This window comes from Artemia franciscana, chromosome 6 (assembly GCF_032884065.1).
Source record: "Artemia franciscana chromosome 6, ASM3288406v1, whole genome shotgun sequence".
NCBI lineage: Eukaryota > Metazoa > Arthropoda > Branchiopoda > Anostraca > Artemiidae > Artemia > Artemia franciscana.
The window spans coordinates 32,314,049-32,339,632 of NC_088868.1; the positions used below are offsets into that span (position 1 = coordinate 32,314,049).

General features: G+C 34.1%; 1 protein-coding gene across 6 annotated transcripts in view; it reads left to right on the top strand.

Annotated features, from left to right (window-relative positions):
* Positions 1–25,584, top strand: part of LOC136028326 (protein retinal degeneration B-like) — a 101,782-nt gene that overhangs the window by 13,018 nt on the left and 63,180 nt on the right. For 2 of the 6 annotated variants that reach the window (XM_065706096.1, XM_065706102.1), the window contains exons 2-4: positions 3,581–3,636; positions 13,716–13,867; positions 19,434–19,566. In XM_065706096.1, the coding sequence (XP_065562168.1) occupies positions 13,790–13,867; positions 19,434–19,566 (211 nt within the window). In that variant the 5' untranslated portion in view covers positions 3,581–3,636; positions 13,716–13,789. Of the gene's footprint in view, positions 1–1,197; positions 1,217–3,580; positions 3,637–3,754; positions 3,775–8,279; positions 8,422–13,715; positions 13,868–19,433; positions 19,567–25,584 lie in introns of those variants that run through there. The other 4 variants (XM_065706097.1, XM_065706101.1, XM_065706099.1 and 1 more) reach the window with 4 other exon arrangements.

Below are 25,584 nucleotides of genomic sequence, written 5' to 3' on the forward strand. Positions count from 1 at the left end.
CATGATTATTTATTTTAATTTTAAGTCTTTTTGGGTTTTATTTATTCTTTAATAGTAATTCCACCCCGCTTTAACTTGAATTGTTATAGGAAATTATTCCTGGATCATCTCAAGTTTTAATAATTTCTTTATTTTCTTTGAACAACTTGTTTTTTAGTAAGCTTTTTTTATTAATTTATCTTCTTTTCGTTTTATATTTTCTAAAATTTCGCAATAATATTACGCATTTTCGCCAGTTTTTCACGTTTTATGTTTAAGATTTAAAATATTGGATTCTAATTTAAATTCTTAAGTTACATAAATTAATTTGTGCCTACCCCCTCCTGTGTCCCTCGTTTTTTATGCCAAAGTTTCACTTTTTATCCAGATTCCTTAAGAATTAAGTTTTATTCAAATTTAGCGTTAATAGTGAGAAGCTCAGGAGGGGTTATCCCCCTGCAGGTACGGAATAATTTCTGTTTTTTAAAATTATTACTCAAGGCCGTATCCAGGGTGAGGGGTTAGGGAGCTTACCCCCCTCCTGAAATGTTTGTCTGACTGGTAAAAACATAAAAAAATGAATATAAACAAATTTTTTATGCGTTTTTGAGGGTTTTTTTTCGTGTGGACTCCCCCCTAAAAACCTCCTGTGTAAAACACACCCGAAACAAATTCCTGGATATGACCCTGGTTTTACTGTTGCTTTAATTTTTATCAGAAACAGTTTTCTATTGTGTCATATGTAGACTGGGTTCTTTCGGGCTTTAGAAATATTCTGAGAATGGATAAATCAAATTTAAAGTTTTTTATTGACATATCAATGATTTGAATTGAATTTTACTTTGAGAGTCCTAATTCGATTCATATGTGTAAACTTATTTTCTTGAATATCTCTTCGTTTGAGTGTATTTAATACTAATAACTGTTTAATTTTAATGATTATTTCAATGAGTATTTAATATTTATTATCCTCCATCCTCTGGGCACCTTTCACCGTTATTTGTGCTTTCTTAAGCGTAAAGAAGGGCTAGGAAAAATTCTTGTTTAGACAAAATATAATCCAGTCTTGGTAAACCTATAATGTCGAATAAATTAGCATATGATATCCGCAGTGACTGGGCTTTGTGGTTTTGAGATTTATACTTATTTTTTATTTAAGTGTTGCAATTAAGAAATCCTGTTTTTATCACTTCACTGTATGATCCCGGATATTACTGTATCTGATATTCTGGTTTTTGTAAGTGCACTATTTTTATTTCAAATTGCTGTTTTGGCTTTTTCAGCGTAAAAATTTTTGCTTTTTTTTTATGGAGGTTGTGAGATCATAAATCCGAAAATTTGCTCTCTAAGCAGTATTTATTTTGGAAAGTGATGTGTTTAAAAAATCTTAATGGCAATCCCACCCAGTCTGCTGGCATAAGAGCAGAGTTTACTTGCAAAAAATGTGTGTGGTAATGGTAAGGATTACGGTATATTGTTTATGGCGAAAGAACAGAAAAACAGAGGGTTTATTTGTAAAAAATATTTTATAGTAATAGTGAGGATTACGGTGTAGTGTATACGAAGATTTAAGAGGGAAAAACAAGTTTAATTTAAATAAAGCAGTGCCGACGAAATAAAAAATGAAATCCAACAACAAAACATTAATTAATAAAAAAAATTCCGAATATTTCAACTCTACATCCAGGAGCCTCTGTCAAAGGTGAAAAAAGGAAAGAAAAAAAGAAGAAAGAAGAAAACATTTGTTAAATCAGCTAAAGAAATAGACAAAAAACAACACAACAAGAGAAAAAAGAACAGAAGATAAACAAATAAATAAAATTCACATCTTAATAACAATAATAATAAAAAAAAATGTTTAAATCAGCTGTAGCAGAACATTGATTTGACTTTCTTATCCTGATCCTATAGTGGAAAAATATCTGCTGTACTAGAGATTTCGCTGTTCTTTTCTGTGATACATTTGAGCAGTATTGGGTAAGTTTATTAAGATGTAAGTTTTAATTATATGTGGGTCTTTTATTCTTTTTTTTCTCTTGTTCTGTTGTTTTTTGTCCGCTCTTCACGCTAAAGTTTGAATCTTTCTCACAACTCTACTTTTAAAACAATAAAAAACTTTAGCATAAAGAGCGGGGCGTTGAGGAGGGGACAGCCCCTTTCATATAGGGAATAGTTTCTGTTCGTTTTAAGTTTTAATGTCGCTCCTTACTTTCAGTTAAAAAAACTTGTTTTTTTTAATTTAATTAACATTTTACAAAGGATTTGGGGTTTGTCTTAAGGGCCGGATAAAAGTAACTTTTTTCGGCACCAATTTGCCAAATCACTGTTTTTGGCCGATCTACTAAAACTGCCCAGGATTTCATCGTGATAATCAAAAAAAGAAAGAATAAAACAAAATGAAAAATATCAAACGCGAAAGTAAGTCCGCCAAAGCTGCTCGTCAAGAAAAAGCAGGAAAAATTGAAAGAGTGCCGAATAGTTACGCGTGTCCGGCCCTTTAAATTATGCATATTTTGCTTAGGTTTGAACTTATTTTTATGACTTGTCACTGTATTTGAAACCCGCTATGTTGAATATAGTATATTTACCTTGTTGACAAAATGTTTTCAAGGTTCTGTGTAAAAATTGAATGAACAAAAATTTTCTCCCTGAGCTGTTTCATTCCTCACTCGTTTCCTTCTCTTCAGCAGGAAAATCAAAAGAAATAAAGTGAGATCAATCACAACTATTATATAATTATATAATCAAACAACTATATAATTTTAGGCTTTATCGTATTAAGACAATTGTATATTTTTGCCTAGTTGGTTGCCATCTGCTACTTACCTTAATCTTATCGCTGTCATTTTATTTATGTTTGATCATTTCTGATTACAAAGTAATTGGAATTAGCGAAATATCTTTGTATAACAGCATTGGCAAGATAGTTCTGAGAAGTAAGTCTACCTAGGTAGTTAGTGCTTTTTTTACCGAGATATTGGTAATTTCCCAACTTGTTATATACAATCTTAAATTAAATTATTTAAAGCAAATGTATATTTTCGACTTGTTGGTTACCATTTCTATTTAACTCACTGTTAAAGGTTACTATCCTCTTAATATTTGATCATTTCTGCTTACAAAGCAGTTGGAATTAGCGAAATATGTTAGCATGGCAGCACTGACACGAAAATTTGGCGAATTAAGTCTAAACAGTTTGTTAGTATTTTTATTTATTAAGATATTGGTAATTTCCCAACTTATTATATACAATCTTAAACTAAATTGTATTAAATAAATGTGTATTTTCGACTTGTTGGTTACCATTTCTATTTAACTCATTGTATCCTCTTAATATTTGATCATTTCTGTTTAGAAAGCAGTTGGAATTAGCGAAATATGTTAGCATGGCAGCACTGACACGAAAATTTGGCGAATTAAGTCTAAACAGTTTGTTAGTTTTTTTATTTATTAAGATATTGGTAATTTTCCAACTTATTATATATAATCTTAAACTAAATTGTATTAAGTAAATGTATATTTTCGACTTGTTGGTTACCATTTCTATTTAACTCATTGTTTAAGGTTAGTTTCCTCTTAATATTTGATCATTTCTTTTTAGAAAGCAGTTATAAATAGCGAAACATGTTAGCATTGCAGCATTGACACGATAATTCGGTGAGTTCAATCTAAATAGTTTTTTATTTTTTATATTTATTAAGATTCGTTAGTTTTTTATTTATTTTATTTAATAATATTTATTATTTATTTATTTTGCGAAATATGTTAGCATGGTAGCATTGACACGATAATTCGGTGAATTAAATCTAAATAGTTTTTTAGTTTTTATTTATTCTATTTAATAGTATTTATTATTTATTTATTAATTATTTATTAAAGGTAATTTTCCATTTTATTGTATACAATCTTAGACTTTTTTAGATTAGATTTTTAGATTTTTTTTGGCCAATTGGTTGCCATCATCTGTTTAACTTATTGACTTCCAATCTGTTTGTATGTCATGTATATTTTTGTTGCTATAGCTACCCTGGCTGTGACTTCTTCATCTTCTGTCTTTTTTTCTTTACAAATGCGCATATCTGAAAAATATTCTATAGACGTGTTTCTCTTTCAACAGCTAAGAGTTTATTCATTTAGAAGAAAAATAAAATGACCAATTAATTCACTTTTGGAAAAAAAGGTAACTTATTTGAAAGACTCAATTGTGTGACCGCTCATTGTTATTTTTGTGTGTTTGCAATAATTTCAGAAGAATAAGAGTATGACCAAGTAATTTAGCTTTGACAAAATCTTTTTTAGAAGAAAAGACAGAAATCTTTTCTTCTTTTTCATCTATTTTTTTCTCAATCTTTCTGTCTCCTTCTTATCCAGAAGAGAGATACGGTATTCATTTAAAGGAAAAAACAAAGTAATTCAGTTTTGACTTATTTTAAAAAAATGTATTTATACATTTAATGTATTACATAATGTATCTTTTTCAAAGTAATTCAACTTATTGAAAAAATACAATATGTGATCGAATATTGTTGTTATTTTTTAATGTGTGCACCTTTATCTATTTTCACTTAATACTTTAATATTTAGTAAAAGACTCAAACTTTGTTAAAAAGAAAATGATTTTTACAAATAATAATAATATGAGAGTTAGTGAACGTGACTTCTTTTTTTTTTCGTTAATTTATGTATATTTTGTGTATATATAATTTTATATAATTTTTATTTATATAATTTTTATTTAGCATTTGTGTATTTTTTCCGATTTTTTTTGTTAATTTGTTTAAGCTAGTTCTTTGTTTGTTCTTCTCTTTTCTTTACCATTGATAATAGTTTCTGGATATGAAGCCCAAATACTTGAATTGATGGTATTATTTGTTCATTTCTTTTTGTTTTGCAAAGTTTCACCTGCGTATTAGAAGTTTGATCTATATTTTAAACATTTTTATTTAATTTACATATATATATATATATATCTATATATATAAAAATAAGTTGTTTGTGTGTTGACTAACGTCATGCATGTTTGTCGACTGACGTCATTATAAGGATTGAGCATTATGCCGTCATGAAGTTGTTTGTCGACTCACATCATGTTTGTCGACTGACGAAATTACAGACTGGGACACCGGGAAACAAATGGCGACCGGGACACTGGGACACAGGGAATATAAATGACGAACGGGACACTCAAAGAGAAATTACAGACTGGGACACCGGGACACGAATAACGACCGGGACACAGGGAATATAAATGAAGACCGGGACACAGGGACACAACTACAATGGGAACGCCGGGGGGCACAGAGGGGGATATATAAATGACGACCGGGACACAGGGAATGTTCGATTAGCAATCACCATCAACAAAGCTCAAGGGCAATCATTAGAATAATGAGGTATAGATCTGAATATGGATTGTTTTTCCCATGGACAACCGGGACACAAATGACGACCAGGACACAGGGAATATAAATGACGACCGGGACACTCAAAGAGAAATTACAGACCGGGATACAAATGACGACCGGGACACAGGGAATATAAATGATGACCGGGACACTCAAAGAGAAATTACAGACTGGGACACCGGGACCCAAATGACGACCGGGACACAGGGAATATAAATGACGACCGGGACACAACTACAACGGGGACGCCGGGGGGGGGAGCACAGGGGGGATATATAAATGACGACGGGGACACAGGGAATGTTCGATTAGCAATCACCATCAACAAAGCTCAAGGGCAATCATTAGAATAAGGAGGTATTGATCTGAATACTGATTGTTTTTCCAATGGGCAATTATATGTTGCATGTTCAAGAGTCGGTAAACCTGACAATCTGTTTATATGCACAGACAATGGGACAGCGAAGAATGTTGTATATTCGCAAGTTTTACGTAGTTAAAAACATATATATATATATATATATATATATATATATATATATATATATATATATATATATATATATATATATATATATATATATATATATATATATATATATATATATATATATATATATATATATATATATATATATATATACTAGCTGTTGGGGGGGGGGCGCTTCATGCCCCCCAAAGCCTCCCCGCGCGCGTAACTCGTTACGCGCCATTGTAGTTGTGTCCCTGTGTCCCACCTGTGAATATATATATATATATATATATATATATATATATATATATATATATATATATATATATATTTTTAACTACGTAAAACTTGCGAATGTACAACATTCTTGGCTGTCCCATTGTCTGTGCATATAAATAGATTGTCAGGTTTACCGAATCTTGAACATGCAACATATAATTGTCCATGGGAAAAACAATCTGTATTCAGATCTATACCTCATTATTCTAATGATTGCCCTTGAGCTTTGTTGATGGTGATTGCTAATCGAACATTCCCTGTGTCCCTGTCGTCATTTATATATCCCCCTGTGCCCCCCGGCGTCCCCGTTGTTGTTGTTTCTCTGTGTCCCGGTCGTCATTTGTGTCCCGGTGTCCCAGTCTGTAATTTCTCTTGGAGTGTCGCGGTCGTCATTTATATTCCCTGTGTCCCGGTCGTCATTTGTGTTCCGGTGTCCTGGTCTGTAATTTCTCTTTGAGTGTCCTGGTCGTCATTTATATTCCCTGTGTCCCGGTCGTCATTTGTGTCCCGGTGCTTTGTTGATGGTGATTGCTAATCCAACATTCCTTGTGTCCCGGTCGCTTTCTCTTATAGTGCCCCGGTCGTCATTTATATTCCCTGTGTCCCGGTGTCCCGGTCGTCATTTGTGTCCCGATGTCCCGGTATTTAATTTCGTCAATCAATAAACATGACGTCAGTCGACACACAAACATGACGTCACTCGACACACAGACAACTTATTTTTATATATATAGATGTCCCGGTGTCCCGGTCGTCATTTGTGTCCCGATGTCCCGGTGTTTAATTTCGTCAATCAATAAACATGACGTCAGTCGACACACAAACATGACGTCACTCGACACACACACACACAGACAACTTATTCTATATATATATATATATATATATATATATATATATATATATATATATATATATATATATATATATATATATATATATATACATTTCGAAAGAAAATCGGCGGATTTTCCTCCACTAATCACAGTCAGTCATTTGAAAGTTTGATTTTTTCTTCCGGAATTTGGATTTTTTGACAAAAGGAAATAGTGTTTTATTGTTTTGGGATGTTCTCGAACGCATCCTATTATACTATGTTAAAGCAAAAATTTATATGGATTGACATGAAAAAGTGTTATTGCTACATTTAGTGTAAGTTTTGCTTTTAACTCGATGATTTTATTGCTGGAGCCAGGTTCCTAATAGCAATGAAACCCTTGTATTCCAATCCACTTGAAAGAATGCCTGTATATAACATGCTTATCAAATTTTTAAGTCTGGCATTTAAGCTTTTCAGAAACCCATTTGATTAAGTCCCTTTTTAATGAGTAAAAAACAGGGAAAGCTCTTTACGGATTTGATTTTTTAGTTGCGTAAGGAAATCCCTTAAAGTAACGATTAATTCCAAAATATGAAAAAATTTGATATTTAGCGCTAAATAGAGTAGTTGTTTAGGGGCTAATTTTAGTAAGTTCACATTAAACTATGAATATCAACACCCGATTTATACCCGATTGTAGACAATACTTAAAACATCCATAATTTTTTAAAGTTTCCCCGTTATAGGTTTATTGCGGACTTCATAGATTTAGCTATTGGATAGTTCAGTTGTGAGACTTTTTGCTTTAAATTAACATGAGAATTTATATGTGACTAACTAAAAACTATTTCGTGTGGTCACGTTTCCGTGACTGTCATGTGTTTTTGCGCATGTCTTTGCTTGTGTTTCCGCACCTGTATGCTCAGATTCACAAAAAAACCTACATTCCAGTAGGGTAATAGAGAAGGGCATTCCCCTCTCCGTCCAGAATGCCATTCATATACAACAAGTGCAAAATATTCCAGCATTTTGAAAATATATGTAGCTTAAAAACTTTTCTTCGTATATTACTAATTCCCCCCTCCCCACTCAACAAGGAAAACAATATACAGCTCCTGAGCGATTGAATTCATTTGGTCTTGAAGGAGGGGGCTACTTCATCTTTCTTGAATGTTCTTAATGCTTGAATTTTCCTTATTATCGACCTAATGGATTTGGCTTTTAAAAAGTTGGATTCTGAATTTGTTTGTTTTAAGTTATTATTAATCACTTATATGTGGCTAATTGAAAAAGTAAATCGCGTCGCCGCATATTCAATCTTTCCCTTTTCTTTCAGAGGCTTCCATTCAGGGAATCAATAGCATAACATGAAAGAAATTTGGAGAAAAGTCAGTAAGGACTTATCCATGATAGGAAAAGGATAGACCTATTTCAGATACTCGATTTAAGATTCGAATAGCCTAGTAGTAAGCCAAATGCGTTCAGTATATTAATAATTAAGTGTGTTGTGTGACTCAAAACAAGTCTCTTTCCCTCTAAATAGGTTCAAACGAAGTTTGAACCAAATTATAAATTGATTATAATTATTATTATTATTATAATTATATATTATTATAATTACAGATTATAGGGCTTTATTAGCTGTATTTAGGTAGTGCAAAAAAGGCTGCTAACCCTTGCTAGAGTAGCTATAAATTTCTCGTCCACGTACCCCTTGAGAACCTCTAAATTGCGTCCAATCGTGGATTACTGGAAAATAAACCGCATAGTATCGCTTTGTATATTACGCCTAAGGATGTGTTCTCTTGCTTCCCTGCTGTCTTGAGGAGCTAATCTCCCCTCTCGATAACATGTCGCCCCCCAACAAATTAGTTCGAGCGTGTGTGTCTGAAAGGGAACAGGAAAAGAATCCACCCATGAGATTCATCATAAAGATGTCCTCTGGAAGGTTCCAAAAAGTGATAATAAGTTCAATCTGAAATTATAATGATCACCAAGGCCGTTTACGGGGGAGGGTAGGGGGTTTGCACTCCCTGTCCCCCCTGACATGTTGTCTTACCCCTAAAAACGTAAAAAATGCATATAAACACATTTTGATATATTTTGTCAGTCTATTTTGTACCCCCCCCCCCAATAAAATCCTGGATAAGGCCCTGATGAATACCGTCAACATTTTGAGGAGATATATTCTGGAAGTATCCCCATACATAGAACGTACATAGAATTTTTTCTTTTTTTTGGAGGGGGAGTCAATGATATAAAAAAGATTTTATTTGACTTTTTTCATAAGAAATGGCTTGAATTTAAGGAAACTCTAAGATTTTGGACACCCCTGCCCCTAGTCGCCTGTTCCCTGTACACATCACTGGTTGAAATTGTCTCTACCATAGGTGCTATAATTGAGATTTTTATTAATCCTTTTAATTTTGAGTATTACTCTAGGCTTACATAGAAGAAAATTACTGCCATAGAAAAATTACCTGGTGGCGCGATAAGAGTATATATATAATTTTTTTAAGCAAATAAATTGCTTGGCAAAGCAGTTAAAATTGACTAAGTCGGCCACTAAATTGCCGTGAGAAGCGACTATTGCTCGTGTGTGAATGTCAATGTGAACTAAGAGGTAAAACAATTTTGTTTTAAATTAAAACAATTTGTTTAAAAAACAAATTAAAACTATTTTTAATTTGGCTCCTTCATGGATATGTGGATCAAGAAACGCATTTCTTTTTATTTATTATAAGACCCTCGTCCTTACATTTCTACATCTATATCTCATTATTACCAGAGCCGTTCAAATAGGGGGTGGGGGGTCGAATCAGCTGCCCCGGGTGTCGCAGCATGGGAGGGGCACCGTGGCTTGGGGGTTGCCCGATTTGATTGAATTTTTCACATTCAGTCGCTTTTTCTGCTTATATCTTTGCTATTTGCTGTAATTAATTTTTCCTCGGGTTCCACTAACCCTAAGAACGGCTCTGATTATTATCCATCGATTTCGGGATGGCGAAAAACCGTTTGTAATTTTAGAATAGTTCCAGAAGAATTGAAGGCATTTGGACCCTGAACTTAGAAGATTACATTTAAAGACATTAATTATAGACGACAAATACTTTAGGCGTAATACAATATAACCGTGATGGTACATTTGTCTTACGCTTGTTGAATATGACGAGCTAGCTTATTTTGGGGCTGACACAGACCAATTGATACAAAAATACTTTAATGTGGATCGGTCGAGCAGCAAAAAAAAGAAAAAGGAATGTGACGTTCACTTTCAGAAATGATGTACACAGGTGTGTACCAGGTGGCGGAAAGTGAGCGACCCGTTAAAAAAATCCTTTCTGCAATGCTCAAGCCGCAACGTAATCACGTCTTTGGATTAAAAGGCAGAATTATGAATAACGTGGGTTTTCCTTGATTTAAACGTGATAGGCTACTGGAATTACAGAAGGGGAAATTTGAAAAAGAAAGAAATTGTTTGTTTTGACACTAATTTATTCTCAAGTATTGCGTACTAGTACTATTTTTTTGAATCTTTTGTCCGATTCATCAAATAAATATAAAAACTACTGCTGCTTGTTTCGCCGTTTTAAAATTTCAAAAAACGATCCCAAAATGTTTACTCTTTATCAGTCACTCATAAATCTTAGGGTTGAAAATTAAAACATCGCTCAAATTACGAACGGGATAGATTATTGCCTCTATAGTCTCCTTAATCGTGATTTACAGGTGAGGGATTTACCTGTGCCTGTAATGTGAACTGTAAATTTTCGAGGCAGTATTTGAACATGTTTTTAACGAATAAGTTCAAAACTTGAAAATCTGCAACGAAATCAGCTAAATTAAAAAAAAAAGAATGCCACTGCGGAGCCATCTACCGGAGTTTCTTCTTTTTTTTTTTAAATTGGCTTTATTTCACCTTTTGGACCAGCTGATGATGAGAAACTAGCAAAGAAAAGGTAGTTTTTAAATGTCCCGACCCCACCCAAGAAGTGAAGTTAGGTTAATCATAATGAAATTTACCAAAATATGGTGAAAATATATTTTAGAAACAAAATTATGGAAGCTGCAATGGAGAATTATGGAAAGCAGGCCGCCCAGAACGGATTATGTTAAATACCTAACCTAATCACCTCTATAAGTTAAATATTTAATGAAAATGTACCTAGCCCACATCGTAGTTTTTCTCAATGAGACTAAGCTTATTATAACCTACTGCAGACAGAAAAGCCCATTTTTCTCAGATCATATCAAAATTCTTGAGTGGGTTCGGGATATTTAACAAGTACCAAAGAAAATAATGAAAAATTCCTAGAATTAGCTAATTTTATTTTCGGCTGTGGGTCAAATTTATGGTTAATCAGGTTTGACCTATTATGGCTAAAATGGCTATTTCTGAATACCTATATTGTAATCTTGTCTGATGATGATTCATGTTGGATTTTGATATTAGGCTATGACTATGTACTGAAGAGAAACAAGCTAGACCGAGGAAAAATTTCGTGGCTTTCAAGGTGCCACCTCTTTCTGCCACCAAATTTATATCCCGGAGTGCCAGGTGTGCTGCATGGTTCCGCCACGGCACATCCCCCGTAACTCTTAGCACATTTTCGACCTGCTTGGCACATGCCATCTGGAGGACGCGATTGTCCTCGTGATTCCTGAAAGTCGGATTCATGGAAGGGGTAGTTGTCTTCGAGAGTCGATGAATTGTTAATGTTTGAATTTTTACAAACAAAAAGTGTTGTCGAATTTTACTAATTAGTTTTTATTTTGATTTTACTAATATTCGACTATTATATACTGATTTTATGACATATGACTATGTACTGGAGAGAAACAAGCCAGGCAATGCGAACTGGTGGACGTGATTGTGCCCGTGATTCCTGAAACTCGTATTCCTGAAAGGAATAGTTTTCTTTCAGAGTCAGTAAATTATTAATACGTGAATTTTTATAGACGAAAGACGTTATCAAATTTAACTAATTTGGTTTTTATATTGATTTTCACTGTTCAACATGGCAGCGCTTACAAAGATGTGACACTGCCCCATAAAATTTATAGTTTTGAAACAACCATGAAATTTGTAATAACTAAAAAACATAAAAGTTCATTTTGAGCTGCAGTTTGTCACATTTTGGCAGAGACAATCCTTCAAATCAACTTTAAAAGGATCCATCATTTTCCCTCCATATTGTATACAGGCTAGTCATCTATAAATTAACAAATCCTGGGTAGATGTGGTAAAGATGATTTCCGTGCCATGGCCCTTCAGCCTTCAGCCTGAGCTTACAGAGTCATGCCACTGACCCCCGTTTCAAAACCAAAAGCCAGTGACAGCAGAACTCGAATCCCTGTCCTCACGGTCAAAGGATTCAGGCCTAAAAGGCATTTAGTAATACGAAAAGCAAAGGTTGGAAAAAATGCTACTTCTTTAATTAACAGCATAAAAAACGCTGTTGAGGGGTTATCCACTTTCAGTAGTCGTATATACAAGGTGGCAGAAATTTGCCACGCATGCTGTCGAACTCTACGTACTCTAACGTAGAACGTACTCTACCGTGATTGCCTAGCATCAAGGAGAGAACAATAATAGCGATGGGCAGGCCAGCCGTGATGAGTTCGTGTGAATATAAAACGAAATACAGCGAAGAAAGTTTGTTCCAAGTTGAAACGTTGTTTCAACACCGTATAAAGACTGAATGACCACACAACCGTATAAAGACTGAATGGAAGTCTTTAGGAAAAATGAGCTTTATCTTGAAAGAACTCTCCCCCGGTTTCTAATCAATCTCGTTGTCATACTCTAAGTCTTGTCACAAAATCATTAAGCCCTGGGTGCTTTTGTAGTAGAAAGACATTTCTAATGTATTAGGATTGCATTATATGAACATTTCTAACAGATATATTCTTGCGGGTGACTTCATATCCCCTTTCTGTGAAATGGTCTACTAATAATTATTTTGTTCACGTTACGGACCGAGTGAACAAATGTGACATTATTCATGATACTTGGGCCAAAGAGAATGGGAAACTTAAAAAGTTGGCTCTTCGGTGAATTAAGGCAGGACGGACTCGCTAAGAATCTTCCTATACCTCCCATAGTATCTTTGTGGCTTGTAGTGGCTTTGTAGTGATTTCTGTTTTGTAGTAAATTCTGTTCACCTTTAATTTCATTTATTTATTCCACGTAATTTTTGTCCGTTTTGAGTTCGATTTGTAATAAGATCTTATCTTCCCTCGTTTTAGGTTTCAATTTCACCTTTTGCTTTTCTTTGAAAACCTTTTCGGAAAAGTTTTTATTAAAATTACTTTCAAGTAAAATTGGCTGATTTACAGCAAAGTATTTTGTAAATTTATTGACATTTGGAAAAATTACTGAATTTTCATCAAACTATTTTTGTAAAACACTGTGCCTTCAGACTGCACACTTTTACAACGTGTTGGATTTTCATTTACTCAAGTTTCAAGATTATTTTTGTTTATTTCTCTGTCTTGAGGATTTCAGTTTTGATTGATTCAAGTTTCAAAATTGTTTTAGTTTATTCCTCTGTCTTGAGGATTTCAGTTTTGATTTACTCAAGTTTCATAATTGTTTTAGTTTATTCCTCTGCCTTGAAGATTTCATTAAAAAAAATTGTCATCTTATTTATATTAAAATAATTTCTGGCTCCCATATTACATTTTGCAAAACCTTTATTGATTTGTATCTTGTACATGGCATTTCTCCTGAGAATAATTCCCCTGATTGAAATTCCAGGCTGAAGAGGATGCCTACGGGGATGAACTTTCCCTTCAAGTGTTTGTTACAACTATAAAGTGCCTAAGGAGAATATGTTGACGAAAGAATATCGAATACCTCTTCCCCTAACTGTGGATGAATATAGGATTGCTCAACTGTATATGATTGCGGTAAGATCGTTTCTAATAATATTAAATTAAAAAAACAAGATGTTTTTCAAATGAAAGTAAAGTTACCCAAGTTCAATTATGCTAACAACTTTTGATGAGTAACTTGAAACTCATTTGAGTAATTGGGGCAACCTAAGATTAGTAGATTAAACGCAATGTATTTTCAATCAGAATAAAATGAAAATTCTTTGAATATTGTTTCTATTTTCCAGATTTCCCGTTTTTTAGAGTTTTGCCTACTATTGGTATGAGTCGTTCTTTATTTACAGATCGTTATCCCAAACTGGGATAGATTTTCTTCTCCTGTTCAACAGATTTTTGAAAAACCATTTTTTAAGCAGATCAATACTACTCAGGAAGCCAAGAGAGGGGAGGGGGCTGCCAATTCTAATATTATCTTGAACACGCCACTATTACACCCAAAGGTGACCTAGTCCGCAATAATATAAAATTTTACCCTGCTGCAGGTCAGAAGTTTCGATTAAAGGAACTTAATGATGCTCTGAAGATTGTCTTTTAAGTTGGAAGTAAAATGCTTTGCTCTTAGAGTGTATAATTGCTCGGAGGGAGGGTTGGGGTACACCCCACTCTTTTGATTTATCTTTGATGAGAAAATAATTTTATAAATCACATCACCGTGCTATAGCAAAATAGAAATTAAAGAAAGGAGGACTAAGAAATTGTGTTTCGTGCAATATTTTCGTTGCCCTTAAAAATGCCTTTCTCGATTTTCATTTTTTTAATTCTTTTGAAAGAGCATTTCCTATGTTCTTGTTGATTAGTTCATAAGAATGTGGTACTCTGAGATTGTTTAGATCCACGTCGATGGATTTCGAAGCTGTTTGATTAATTGTTCTGTTAATAACTTCGACCAAACAAGTCATAATTAATATTTTCAGAATGTCTATTTGTTTAATAAGGCAATCCCCCTTGTGGAAGTGTGGAAGTTGTGGTGTGGAAGGGGGAGCAATCCCCCTTCCACACCATGTGCAGATACGGCTAAATATTATAAGCATCATGGTTAAAATATATTAAGGTTATAAATATACATATTATGTTGTTAGTTATTGTATTACATAATGCTATATAAATATGCTACTAGCGACAAGCTTGCTACTTGTCCCCGTAAAAAAACACCCAGCAACTGAAACGTCTATTCGACGCCCTATGCGCCAGCAATGGCTCTGGAGGATCTTTATCCTTTATCCTTTTTATATAAATATGAAATATTATGTTTTCAATAGGTGTGTGCCTTCTTGACTGTATGCACTACAAGAACAATAGTTTACTTTAGCCTTTATTTTGGCAATAGCGCTGGTAATAGCTACATTAATTGTAATTAGTATAAATTAAATTAGTATAGTTGTAAGTTAGTATAAGTGATTTTCGGTAGAATGGCTCTCGGCATTTGTTAGAATTTTCAGTTGGATGTTTTTCATTTTGTATTGTTTTTAGAACTATTCGAGCTATTTATGGTTAAAGCACCACATCCTAAATTTTTGCAAAAAAAAAAGAAAAATGAAAATCCATGGCATACCACAGACAACAGCCATATCTAAAATAAAGGTAATTTTGATTTTAGGTAGTTTTGGCATCTTATGTTTTGTTAGGAGATGGATTAGGAATTCAGCAGATATACCAAAGAATCGGTAGAAGTGGAAACCCTACCTCGTGTCTGCTTTGTATAGTGGATCATTCCTATCGAGCAATGAACTCCGTTCGATTATAGCTTCGTCTGTTGAAATAAATGTCGATATTTTCCAAATTTGGTTTTTGATCCATCATTTTTGTCTAGAAGAATGTAAACTGGAAAAAAGCCGACAGAGAAAAAGGGCGTACAATTCTTTCTTGTGTCGCCGATAGAAAACATTTACGTCAAGAGAGAATGAATTGGACGATAAACTAAAGACAAACATATCAATCAAAGACACATATTCTCTGTTCTTTTGACAGGTTACATGAAGCAAACGAGGCTATGATCATGAATACTGTGCATTTTCACAGAGCAATTTGGGCTAATATTGGTGTGAAATTCTGCCTGCAGTGTGATATCGCATTTATAGAATTGTGTAAATGTGGGTCAGGAGACTTACTAGTAAATGTTGGTGATCGTTGTGACTTTTTAATATTTGACAATCCATTATTTATTAAAATTTTACACATAAAAAAAAAATCAAGAACATTTTGTTTCTTCATTGTCGCGCCGTAAGGTCCTATCTTACATTACCATACTTCTGAAATAATTTCCAAAAACTGTAAGCTAAGCTATTCTCGAAAGGCAACGTAGCGATTCGCTGAGGGAGTAAGTAGGGTAATGTGGATTAGAAGGATCGAAGTATGATCATACATTATTCTGCCGATTCTCTCTTTGAGAGCAGCTTAGAAAGTAGCTGAGTTAAATTTTCATTTATATCAGAAGTGTGAAGATGCCAGATGAGCCTTAGGCGTGGCTGAAACGATTTGGCAATGGCCATGGCATTGCAGGGAAAATTATGATGGATCATTTGCAGTTTTGATTGTGACGCCCGTAAATAATTGTTAACATTTTGTAAACATTTGCTGGTAAACGGTCGGAATAGTAGCAACAATTTGGCAAGAAAGATTATAATGGGATACTTTTAAATCTCGTTATGATGCCGAGAAGCATTTGTTGACAAATCGTTAGACATTTGTTGGTTAATATTTGGCGTGATAACAACGATTCGGCAATGGCGATTGCCATAATAAGGAAGATTAGATGGAATATTTGTGATTCTGATTGTGATTTGTTTCTGATGGCGATAAACATGGCCTCAGGTCTGATTGCACCCCTCGCCCGAGGATCACTTTAAAATGTTTTCGTGTTTCTGCCAGCTTTAAAACGTGCATGTTCTGAGCTATTAGCAATGGGAATTCTTTTTTTCTTGAGCCTTTACTTTCCTTTTCATAAAAATTTTCCAGTATCCTGAACAAAAAGTTGAGACATGAAGTGTTTGCTTTCCTATGCTATGCCAAACATCTGGATAAATTCAGCCTTCTGCAGGAGATAAGAGCAGCTTTCCTGGGGGGGGTATCAATATGTTAATTATTTTAGGCCACTTTTTAAAATTATTCTAGAAAGAAGGCCTTCGAACCAATTTTAAGGGAAACGGAACTCTTCTCTTCCATCTCCCCCCCTGTGTACTGGCATAATTTATTCATCAGTTTAGTTAGAAATGTCTTTTCTGAATGTAGAGAATGTGTTTAAGTATATTAAATTAGAAAAAAAAAACAAGTTATTTTTCAACTGAAAGTGAGGAGCTGAAATAAACCTAAAAAAGAACAGAAATTATTGCGTATTAGGGGGGGGGGAGGGCGGCTGCACCCTCCTCAATACCTTTCTCTTTGCGCAAAAGTTTTTCAATACTAATTGTTCTAATTAAATTACTCTTGTGTTTCAGGAGTCGTTCTTAAAGAACTGGGATAAAATTCAAACTTTAACGTAAAGAGCGAGGTGTTGAGGAGGGGGCATCCCCCTTCATGTATGTCATAATTTCTGTTCGTTTTTAAGTTTTAGTGTTGCCCCTTACTTTCAGTTGAAAAAAATTGCTTTTTAAATTGAATTTCTGATCGTTTTTTAAGTAGCCTAATCCCAGGAAATCTGGACATACTTCCACTGAGAAATACCCCTCCCAACTGATTTATCCTCTAGACAAATCATTCCCGGTGAAAATTTAAATTACCCTTAACATCTCCACGCAGAAAATTGAGATGGAAAACAGAAAACAAGACATAAAAAACAGTTTTGTATAGGAATCATGGCAAATTTCCCCCGCTGTAAGATTTCCCCTGAAAAGTTCACCCCCTTGGAACTTCCCTGCCCGTGGAAAATTAGTCCTTGGAAAAACCCCCAGCAGAAAATTCATCCCCCCCCACCTGAAAATGTATACATACTTCCCAATAAAAAATATTTTGCGTAAACAATGGGCGAAAACTATGCGTAAACAAAATGGCTATCTCAAAATTTTATCAGACGATTTTGGGAAAAAGGGGAGGCGGAGTGGGCCTAGTTGCCCTCGAATCCTTTCGGTCCACTTAAAAAAGGCACTATTTTTTTATTTCTGCTAGAACGAGCCCTCTCCCAATATTTTAGTACCACTGAGTCGACACGATCACCCCTGGAAAAAAACAACAACTAATAAACAGCTAATAAAACACGCGTCCGTGATCTTTCTTCTTGCAAAAAATAGCTACTTTTTTATAGTTTGTCACCACGAACTGTTCGATAAAAGAATGGATTCAATCAGTTTCGCAAAAAAGATCAAAATTGTCCAACAGAAACTTATCGTTTAGCTAGTTTGTGTCGTTGATTCTTATTTTAGAAAAAACCCTTAAGAGTTAATAGCTTCAGAGTTAATCGATACAAAAAAAAGAAAAAAAAGAAAATCAATTTGGGCTATGTACTTTTCGCGTACTGGTGGTTTTGTATCCAAAAACTCTAAGTTCCAAAACCATTTGATAAAACCAGATACGTACGCAGGACAGGTTTGCTACCTCTAGTGATTTATCACTATCTCTAGTGACTTTTTGCCTTATGCAAAAAATCACTAAATCAGCACATAAATCACAAGATTATGAAAGAAAATCAGTAAATCAGCCAAAGAATCACTAAAATATAATGATTTTTTTTTTCACCGGATGACAACCCTGACGCAGGGTTGGGCCCTTGGGAGCTCTGTTCCTAATCTTTTTGTATTGCACGCATTGTGTCATATTTATCTAAATTTTTCGTATAATGCTTCGGAGCTTTTGATGAAATTGTCAGCCCCTCCTCTGAAATTTAAGTCCTCCCCAAGAAATTCCTACTTACCATTCATAATGTTTAAACCAACTAATAAACTAGATAAAAAGATGATTAAATGCCTAATAGCGCCATTTCTTTGAAAACCACTTGAGTATAGGAAAGAGTTTACGAAGAAAGTTAAGTTTCTTATTTTAGATTGGACTGTTCCAAGATTATTTTTTAATAAAAAGGAAGGGAGAAAAGGATAACTGTTTTTAAGTCTTGAGTTCAGTTTCAGACATCTGGGAAGTGTAAAAACGAGCTTTTTTGAAAATGCATAATTTCCGTCATTTAGGTTATTGGCTTAAAGTCCCGCTTTGTTTTTCTTTTCTTTTTTTAAGTTTCGATTGACAGATATGGTTGTTCATTTTGGCTTTATATCTTCCATTAAAATGTGAATCTTATCACTAAATACAAGCAAGTGCTAATTTAGAGTGATAATACTGAGCATAATTTCAAACAAAATATCAACTTTAACAATGCTAGAATACCTCATTCAGTATTGTCAAATGCAGACGTTTCTATCCAAATTAATGTTTTACGTTTTGTTCATTTTGAGGTGTACAAAATGAAGAAAACGAGAAGAAGAAAGTTTTCTAAGGCGGTCTTGTCAAGTTTCTCTGTTTTGGTAAAACTAGCCCATACTTTGGTCGTTGTCTTTTTCTTCGTTTTAGGCAATTCTTTTTTGTTATTTTATTTTTTCTCTCCTCATGCACTATTTTTTAATTTCTTATAATCTACTCTTTTCTTGGTTTTCTTTTGCAGAAAAAAAGTAGAGAGGAAAGTCACGGTGAAGGAAGTGGAGTTGAAATTATTGTCAACGAGCCGTATGGAGATGGACCAGGGGGTAATGGACAGTATACCCATAAAATATACCATGTCGGAAGCCATTTACCAGGTAGGAAAAAATTTCAATAGCAGTTATTGTCCAAGATTTTTTAGTCAGGAGGGGGGGGGGTCAGTTGTAGAGAAGGTCCCTTTAGCCATGATATAACCAAAAAAACATATTTATATTACTTTACAAATTTCCAAGACAGTATTTCTATATCTCCCAGGGAGTGAGGAATTTTCAATCATCTTAAAATTTTGATTATGCTGATTATGGATTGAACTATATTTAATTATGCGTACTTATTTCAGTACAAATTTTTTTAAACCTATTTTTGAGCCACACTGTAGTCGCAGCTTTCGATAAAAAAAGGCCGATATTTATGAAGATATATGGCAAGAGCCTAAGTTCAAAGGCCTTAGTTCAAAAAGCCTATCCTTAACTTAGACCTTAGTTCCACCTGTGCTGCCAGAGGTGCCCAGGGCATTAAGAAGAGCCGACAATCGGATTGTTGGTTTTCTACAGCTACCTCATCCTCCCACTTGGGGTGGATAAAAGAATTAAGACTGCGTAGGTCAGTCTGGTAGTTGTATCTTAGTGTATTCTGGGGCCTTTGACATGTGCCCGTTCGCTGCCAGTGAAGGATAACATTTAGAATTCGTAACAGTACTCCATCTCAATATTTTGATGACGTTGAAAACAAGTGGTTGTCTAGCGACATCTTGTATTGACTTGCTTTATTACTTTCTGGGGTCCAATGAATGTTCAATATTCCTCAAAGGCACATATTTTCGGACACATGGATTCTTCTTTCTTGCTGTGCAACTGAAAGATAAAGATCGAGGCTCAAAGCTGCACATTACTTTGTGCACATTATTGCACAAGTTACTGCAAATGTGCACATTATTTTCTTCCTATATATGTCTGCTAATACTGTGTTTTATATATTTTGTTGAGGTTGTCATGCTGATAGAAGAATTGCTGTTCCAAGCTTCTATCTTTTTTTTTTATTTCCAAAAAACTAATCTGATGTTCATCGAAATAGCCAAATCAAAGGCACCTAACTTGTCAGTGGTTATTAGAATACTAATCAAATAGTGGCTGGAGAAATGGAGCCTGCCAGCAAAAGGCCCTAATTATAATTAGCTAATTATTATTAATTTTAATTTTAATGTAATTTAATGTTAATTATATTATAATTAATGTTAAATGTGAGTAATTACTTGCTTATTTATCTTCACGGTTTAACGTGGCAACACTGACGAAAATGTGGCGCTGCTTTAAATACTTCAGAATAATCATTTATCTGTTTGAATTAAAAGCATTTATAAATGCAAAACAAACACAAGTGAAAAATCAATTAAAAACGAGTTATAAATATGCAGCACCAAACAACTTAAAAAAGACATAGCTTTCATTTGGAGATGCAGCTGCTTTTGGGAATCACTAAATTGTTAATGTTTTATTTTTTACAAACGAGGAGCGTTATTAAACGTAACTAATTACTTGCTTATTTATCTTCACGGTTTAACGTGGCAACACTGACGAAAATGTGGCGCTGCTTTAAATACTTCAGAATAATAATTTATCTGTTTGAATTAAAAGCATTTATAGATGCAAAACAAACACAAGTGAAAAATCAATTAAAAACAAGTTATAAATATGCAGCACCAAACAACTTAAAAAAGAAATAGCTTTCATTTGGAGATGTAGCTGCTTTTGGGAATCACTAAATTGTTAATGTTTTGTTTTTTACAAACGAGGAGCGTTATTAAACGTAACTAATTACTTGCTTATTTATGTTCACGGTTTAAAGTGACGACACTGACGAAAATGTGGCGCTGCTTTAAATATTTCAGAATTTCAAAATAGTCGAAATTTTATTTGAAGATGAATAAAATTCAATTGAGGATGTGGCTGCTTTTGGGAATCACCAAATTGTTAATATTTTGATTTTTACAGACGAGAAGCACTGTCAAATGTAACTAATTAATTTGCTTATTTATTTTCACGGTTTAACGTGTTGACGGTCTTGAAAATGTGGCGCTGCCATAAATACTTCAGAATATCGAAATAATTTTGAAATAAACAAAAGAAAGATATCGGAAATCGGGACATTCAGGTATGTATAGACATATGATTGGCCCAAGTTTTCAAATAATGCTTTATTTTTACGGCCTCGGTACTTTAACAAATTTAAACGACTAAAGAAATTCTGACTTGAAAAATTTCATCTTGATTCGATGGAACATTTTTTTAAAGTATGAAGGGAAAAAAATTATTTACTGAATGAAAAAATTGAAAATTACTCAAAATGTACTAAACAGTAAACTCTCAAAACCTAAAATTTTTACGTCTTTTAAAAGTGTAAATAAAAGAGTGGGGCTGTCGTGACGTATGTTTTAACTATTTAAAACCTTTACGATATCGTTTGCCCCTGTTTGAACATGCATCCACCATCTTTACTAACATGGCTACCTGTGGAAGTGAAGCTACCCACTTTATTCATCTTCTTATTACCCAACTTCACCTTCAATTATTCCTAGTCTAATAGTCTTGTTAACCTAAATTTTCAAACCTATTCGCTTGACAGTGTATCCCTCAGTTTGAACATGCAACCACCATCTTTACTAACAATGCTACCTGTGTAAGTGAAGATATCTACTTGATCGGTCTTTTTGTTACTCAACTTCACCTTCAATTATTCCTAGTCTAATAGTCTTGTTAACATTAATTCTCAAACATATTATCGCGACAGCATATCCCTCAGTGTATTTCTATGTATCATACTTAACAACTTCTGCTACTTAAGTGTTACTGATTTACACTGACTTACTTAGTACTATTATTTAATGTAGTGCTTAATCTCCCACTCTCACAGGCCAAAGAGCCTTTCTGGAGTCTATTGTTTCTCTCTTTCCTTTAAATTAATTCATTGATTGATTGATAAACTTTTTATTTGATATGCTACTGCTACTACTACCAGCAGTACCCTTGTACAAACATCACCTACCAACTCATCGTGGCACCTAGCCGACCAACACCCTCTCCTCTCAAATCTATTCAAAGTTTCACTTTTTATTACCTCTCAAAAAATCCTACCTTCCTTCAAACCCTGTCTTTTAACTGTTTTCACTACAGTCGGGACGTTTGGCCCCAGATAAATGGCCAAAAAGCACAATCTTTGGCAATTAGTCATAAGGGGTCTAGTCATCTTTAGGTTTCTTTCATACAGCCATAGAAAGCCGGATCAAACTGCGTTTCTCATACAGTTATTTTTGTTTTTTATATAAGGTTATTAAGAAAAAAGTATCAAAAATTCGTTGACAGCTCCTCTGGAATGCATTTAATATATAACATTCAAACGTTTAACATTTAAAATATTTCAGAACCATATTTGTCATTAACTATGGCTTCCAATATTCCGATAACCTACCTTTCAATTCTTTCAAACTTTTTAAACTGTAAAATAAAACACCCTGGGGCTGGTCTAATTACTTGTAATATCTTAACTGCATCCAGCATCTTTACTAATAATGCTACCATTACTAGCGATACTATATATATAAGTGAAGCTACACATTTGATCGATTCTTGTTACCCAACATCACATCTTCATCTTGAATTTTTCATAGTCTAAGCCTTCTTAACATAGTCTTCACTATGTGAAGAAACGGATATGTAGAACTTATGGATATGTAGAAACCCAGGCCACCTAGAATAGAAAGAGATACAGAATATTACGCAGGGACCAAAGGGAGTTTATCAAGGACGAAAAATTGCTGAAGAAGAAAAAAAAAACCATTAAACATTGATTTACTCGTATATTGTTTGTTTTTCTATGTATTTTTATTGTTATTTTTTTTTTCGTCTAATCAAGTTCAAAATAAGGATTTCTAATCCTTAGAAATAGGTCTATCTAAACAACTAAAATCTTATTTACATGATGGTACGACTGTAAGATTTAACTGTAAAATGAAATTTTATATTTAGAAGGATCTTGTGCTTCAGAGCTCATATTCTAAATCCTAACCAGATCCGGTGACATTGGGGGGAGTTGGAGGGGGAAACCGGACATCTTGGAAAACGTGAAAATTGAGGTATCTTTATCTTACGAATGGGTGATCGGATCTTAATGAAACTTGATATACAGAAAGATTTTATGTTTCAGATGCTCCATTTTCAATTTGAATCGGATCCGAGGACATAGGGGGTTTGAGGGGGAAATGGAAATTTTGGAAACCGGAAATCTTGGAAAACACTTAGAGTGGAGAGATTGGGATGAAACTTGATGGGAAGAATAAGCACAAGTTCTAGATACATGATTGATATAATTGGAACGGATCCTCTCTCTTGGGGGAGTTGGGGGGCGTCAATTCAGAAAAAAATTGAGGTATTTTTAACAACGGGTGGCCGGATCTTAATGAAATTTGATATTTAGAAGGAACTCATGTCTCAGAGCTCTTATTTTAGATCCCGACCAGATCTAATGACATTGGGGGGAGTTGGAGGGTGAGACCGGAAATCCTGGAAAACGCTTAGAGTGGAGAGATCGGGATGAAACTTGGTGGGTAGAACAAGCAAATGTCGTAGATACGTGATTGATGTAACTGGACTGGACCAGCTCCCTTTGAAGGAGTTAGGGGGGGTCCAGTGCTTTGGCGAGTTTGGTGCTTCTGGACGTGCTAGAACGATGCAAATTGGTAACGTGTCAGGGACCTGCACAAATTGACTTGATAATGTCGTTTTCCTCCGATTTGCCCATCTGGGGGGCTGAAGGGAGAGGAAAAAATTGAAAAAATGAGGTATTTTTAGCTTACGAGTGGGTGATCGGATTTTAATGAATTTTTATATCTAGAAGGACCTCGTGACTCAGAGCTCTTATTTTAAATCCCGACTGGCATTAAGCCTCTGATTTTCCTTTTAAATCAATATATTGATTCTTAGAATTTTGCTAGAGCTCATGCCATATGAACTCTTGGCTCTTCCGGCCTCGTCACAAGTGCCATATGAGCTCTTAGCTCTTGTTTTTTATCCAATTCCAAAACAAGAATGGTTTGCTCAACCCTGAGAAAGTTTATATAGCACATGGGTTCCAATTAGATTCTGATTTGATCCAAGTTCAAAATGTCCATCCCCTGATTCTGGAACGTACAAATTTTGGCTACTTTGGCTAAAATTGGCTAAATTGGAAGTATAAACCATTCTAGATGATTGATAAATTGGTATTTATATCAAAACTTGATCTCATTGAGTTGAAAAGATAAGCCCTATCCAGATCTGACGAAAAGACCGCTAATCTCAAAAGACGTTTGCCTGTCCTCAATCAAAACATATGACACTATGCAACGGGTACCTGAAGCGAATATTTGTTTATTGTACAATCAGAGTGTGGAGGTTTCCAATCCTCACAAGAGAGTATACATTTTTTTTCGTTTTTGTAAGTGTTCTCTGACTGGGTCTGTTGTTTGTATATAAATAAAAAACAGCCTGTTTTCTAGAATTTGATAATTTTGTCTCAGTAAATTCGTATCCATTGTCACTTGGAGCCGATAGTCCTCCCCAGGAAATGTTAAGTGGTTAAATCTTACTGAATCAATTCCTGGGAGTCCGTAAACATTCCATTTTCTTCCCTCGGACATTTTTCTTCTCTTTGTTATTGAACTCGTTTTTAAATATTTTTTCTTGACGAATTTATTGAAGAAAGGAACATAGACAAAACATAATGTGAATTTGTTTTGGGTTTGAATGGTTTTAACTGAAAGACTTAACATAAGGCTATAATAAATAATGAAATTTAATTATTTGCTAATTATAAACTTTATATGCTGTTTTGATTGTTTGTTATTTGTGTGCTAGTAAAAGCCAATGTAACTGATAATCCTGTTACATTTTTTTATTTCTGTCTATTAAGATTTATTTAAGATTTATTTAAGATTTATAAATCTTTTTATTTCATTATTTTTCAAACACAGAAAGTTAATTTGTAAAAAAATTGCCCAATTTAAGTTATTTCATTGAAAAAAAAAAAAAAAAAAAACTGAATTAGGCTGTCTTATTTAAGCGTTTACTGAACAGTTAAAGTTT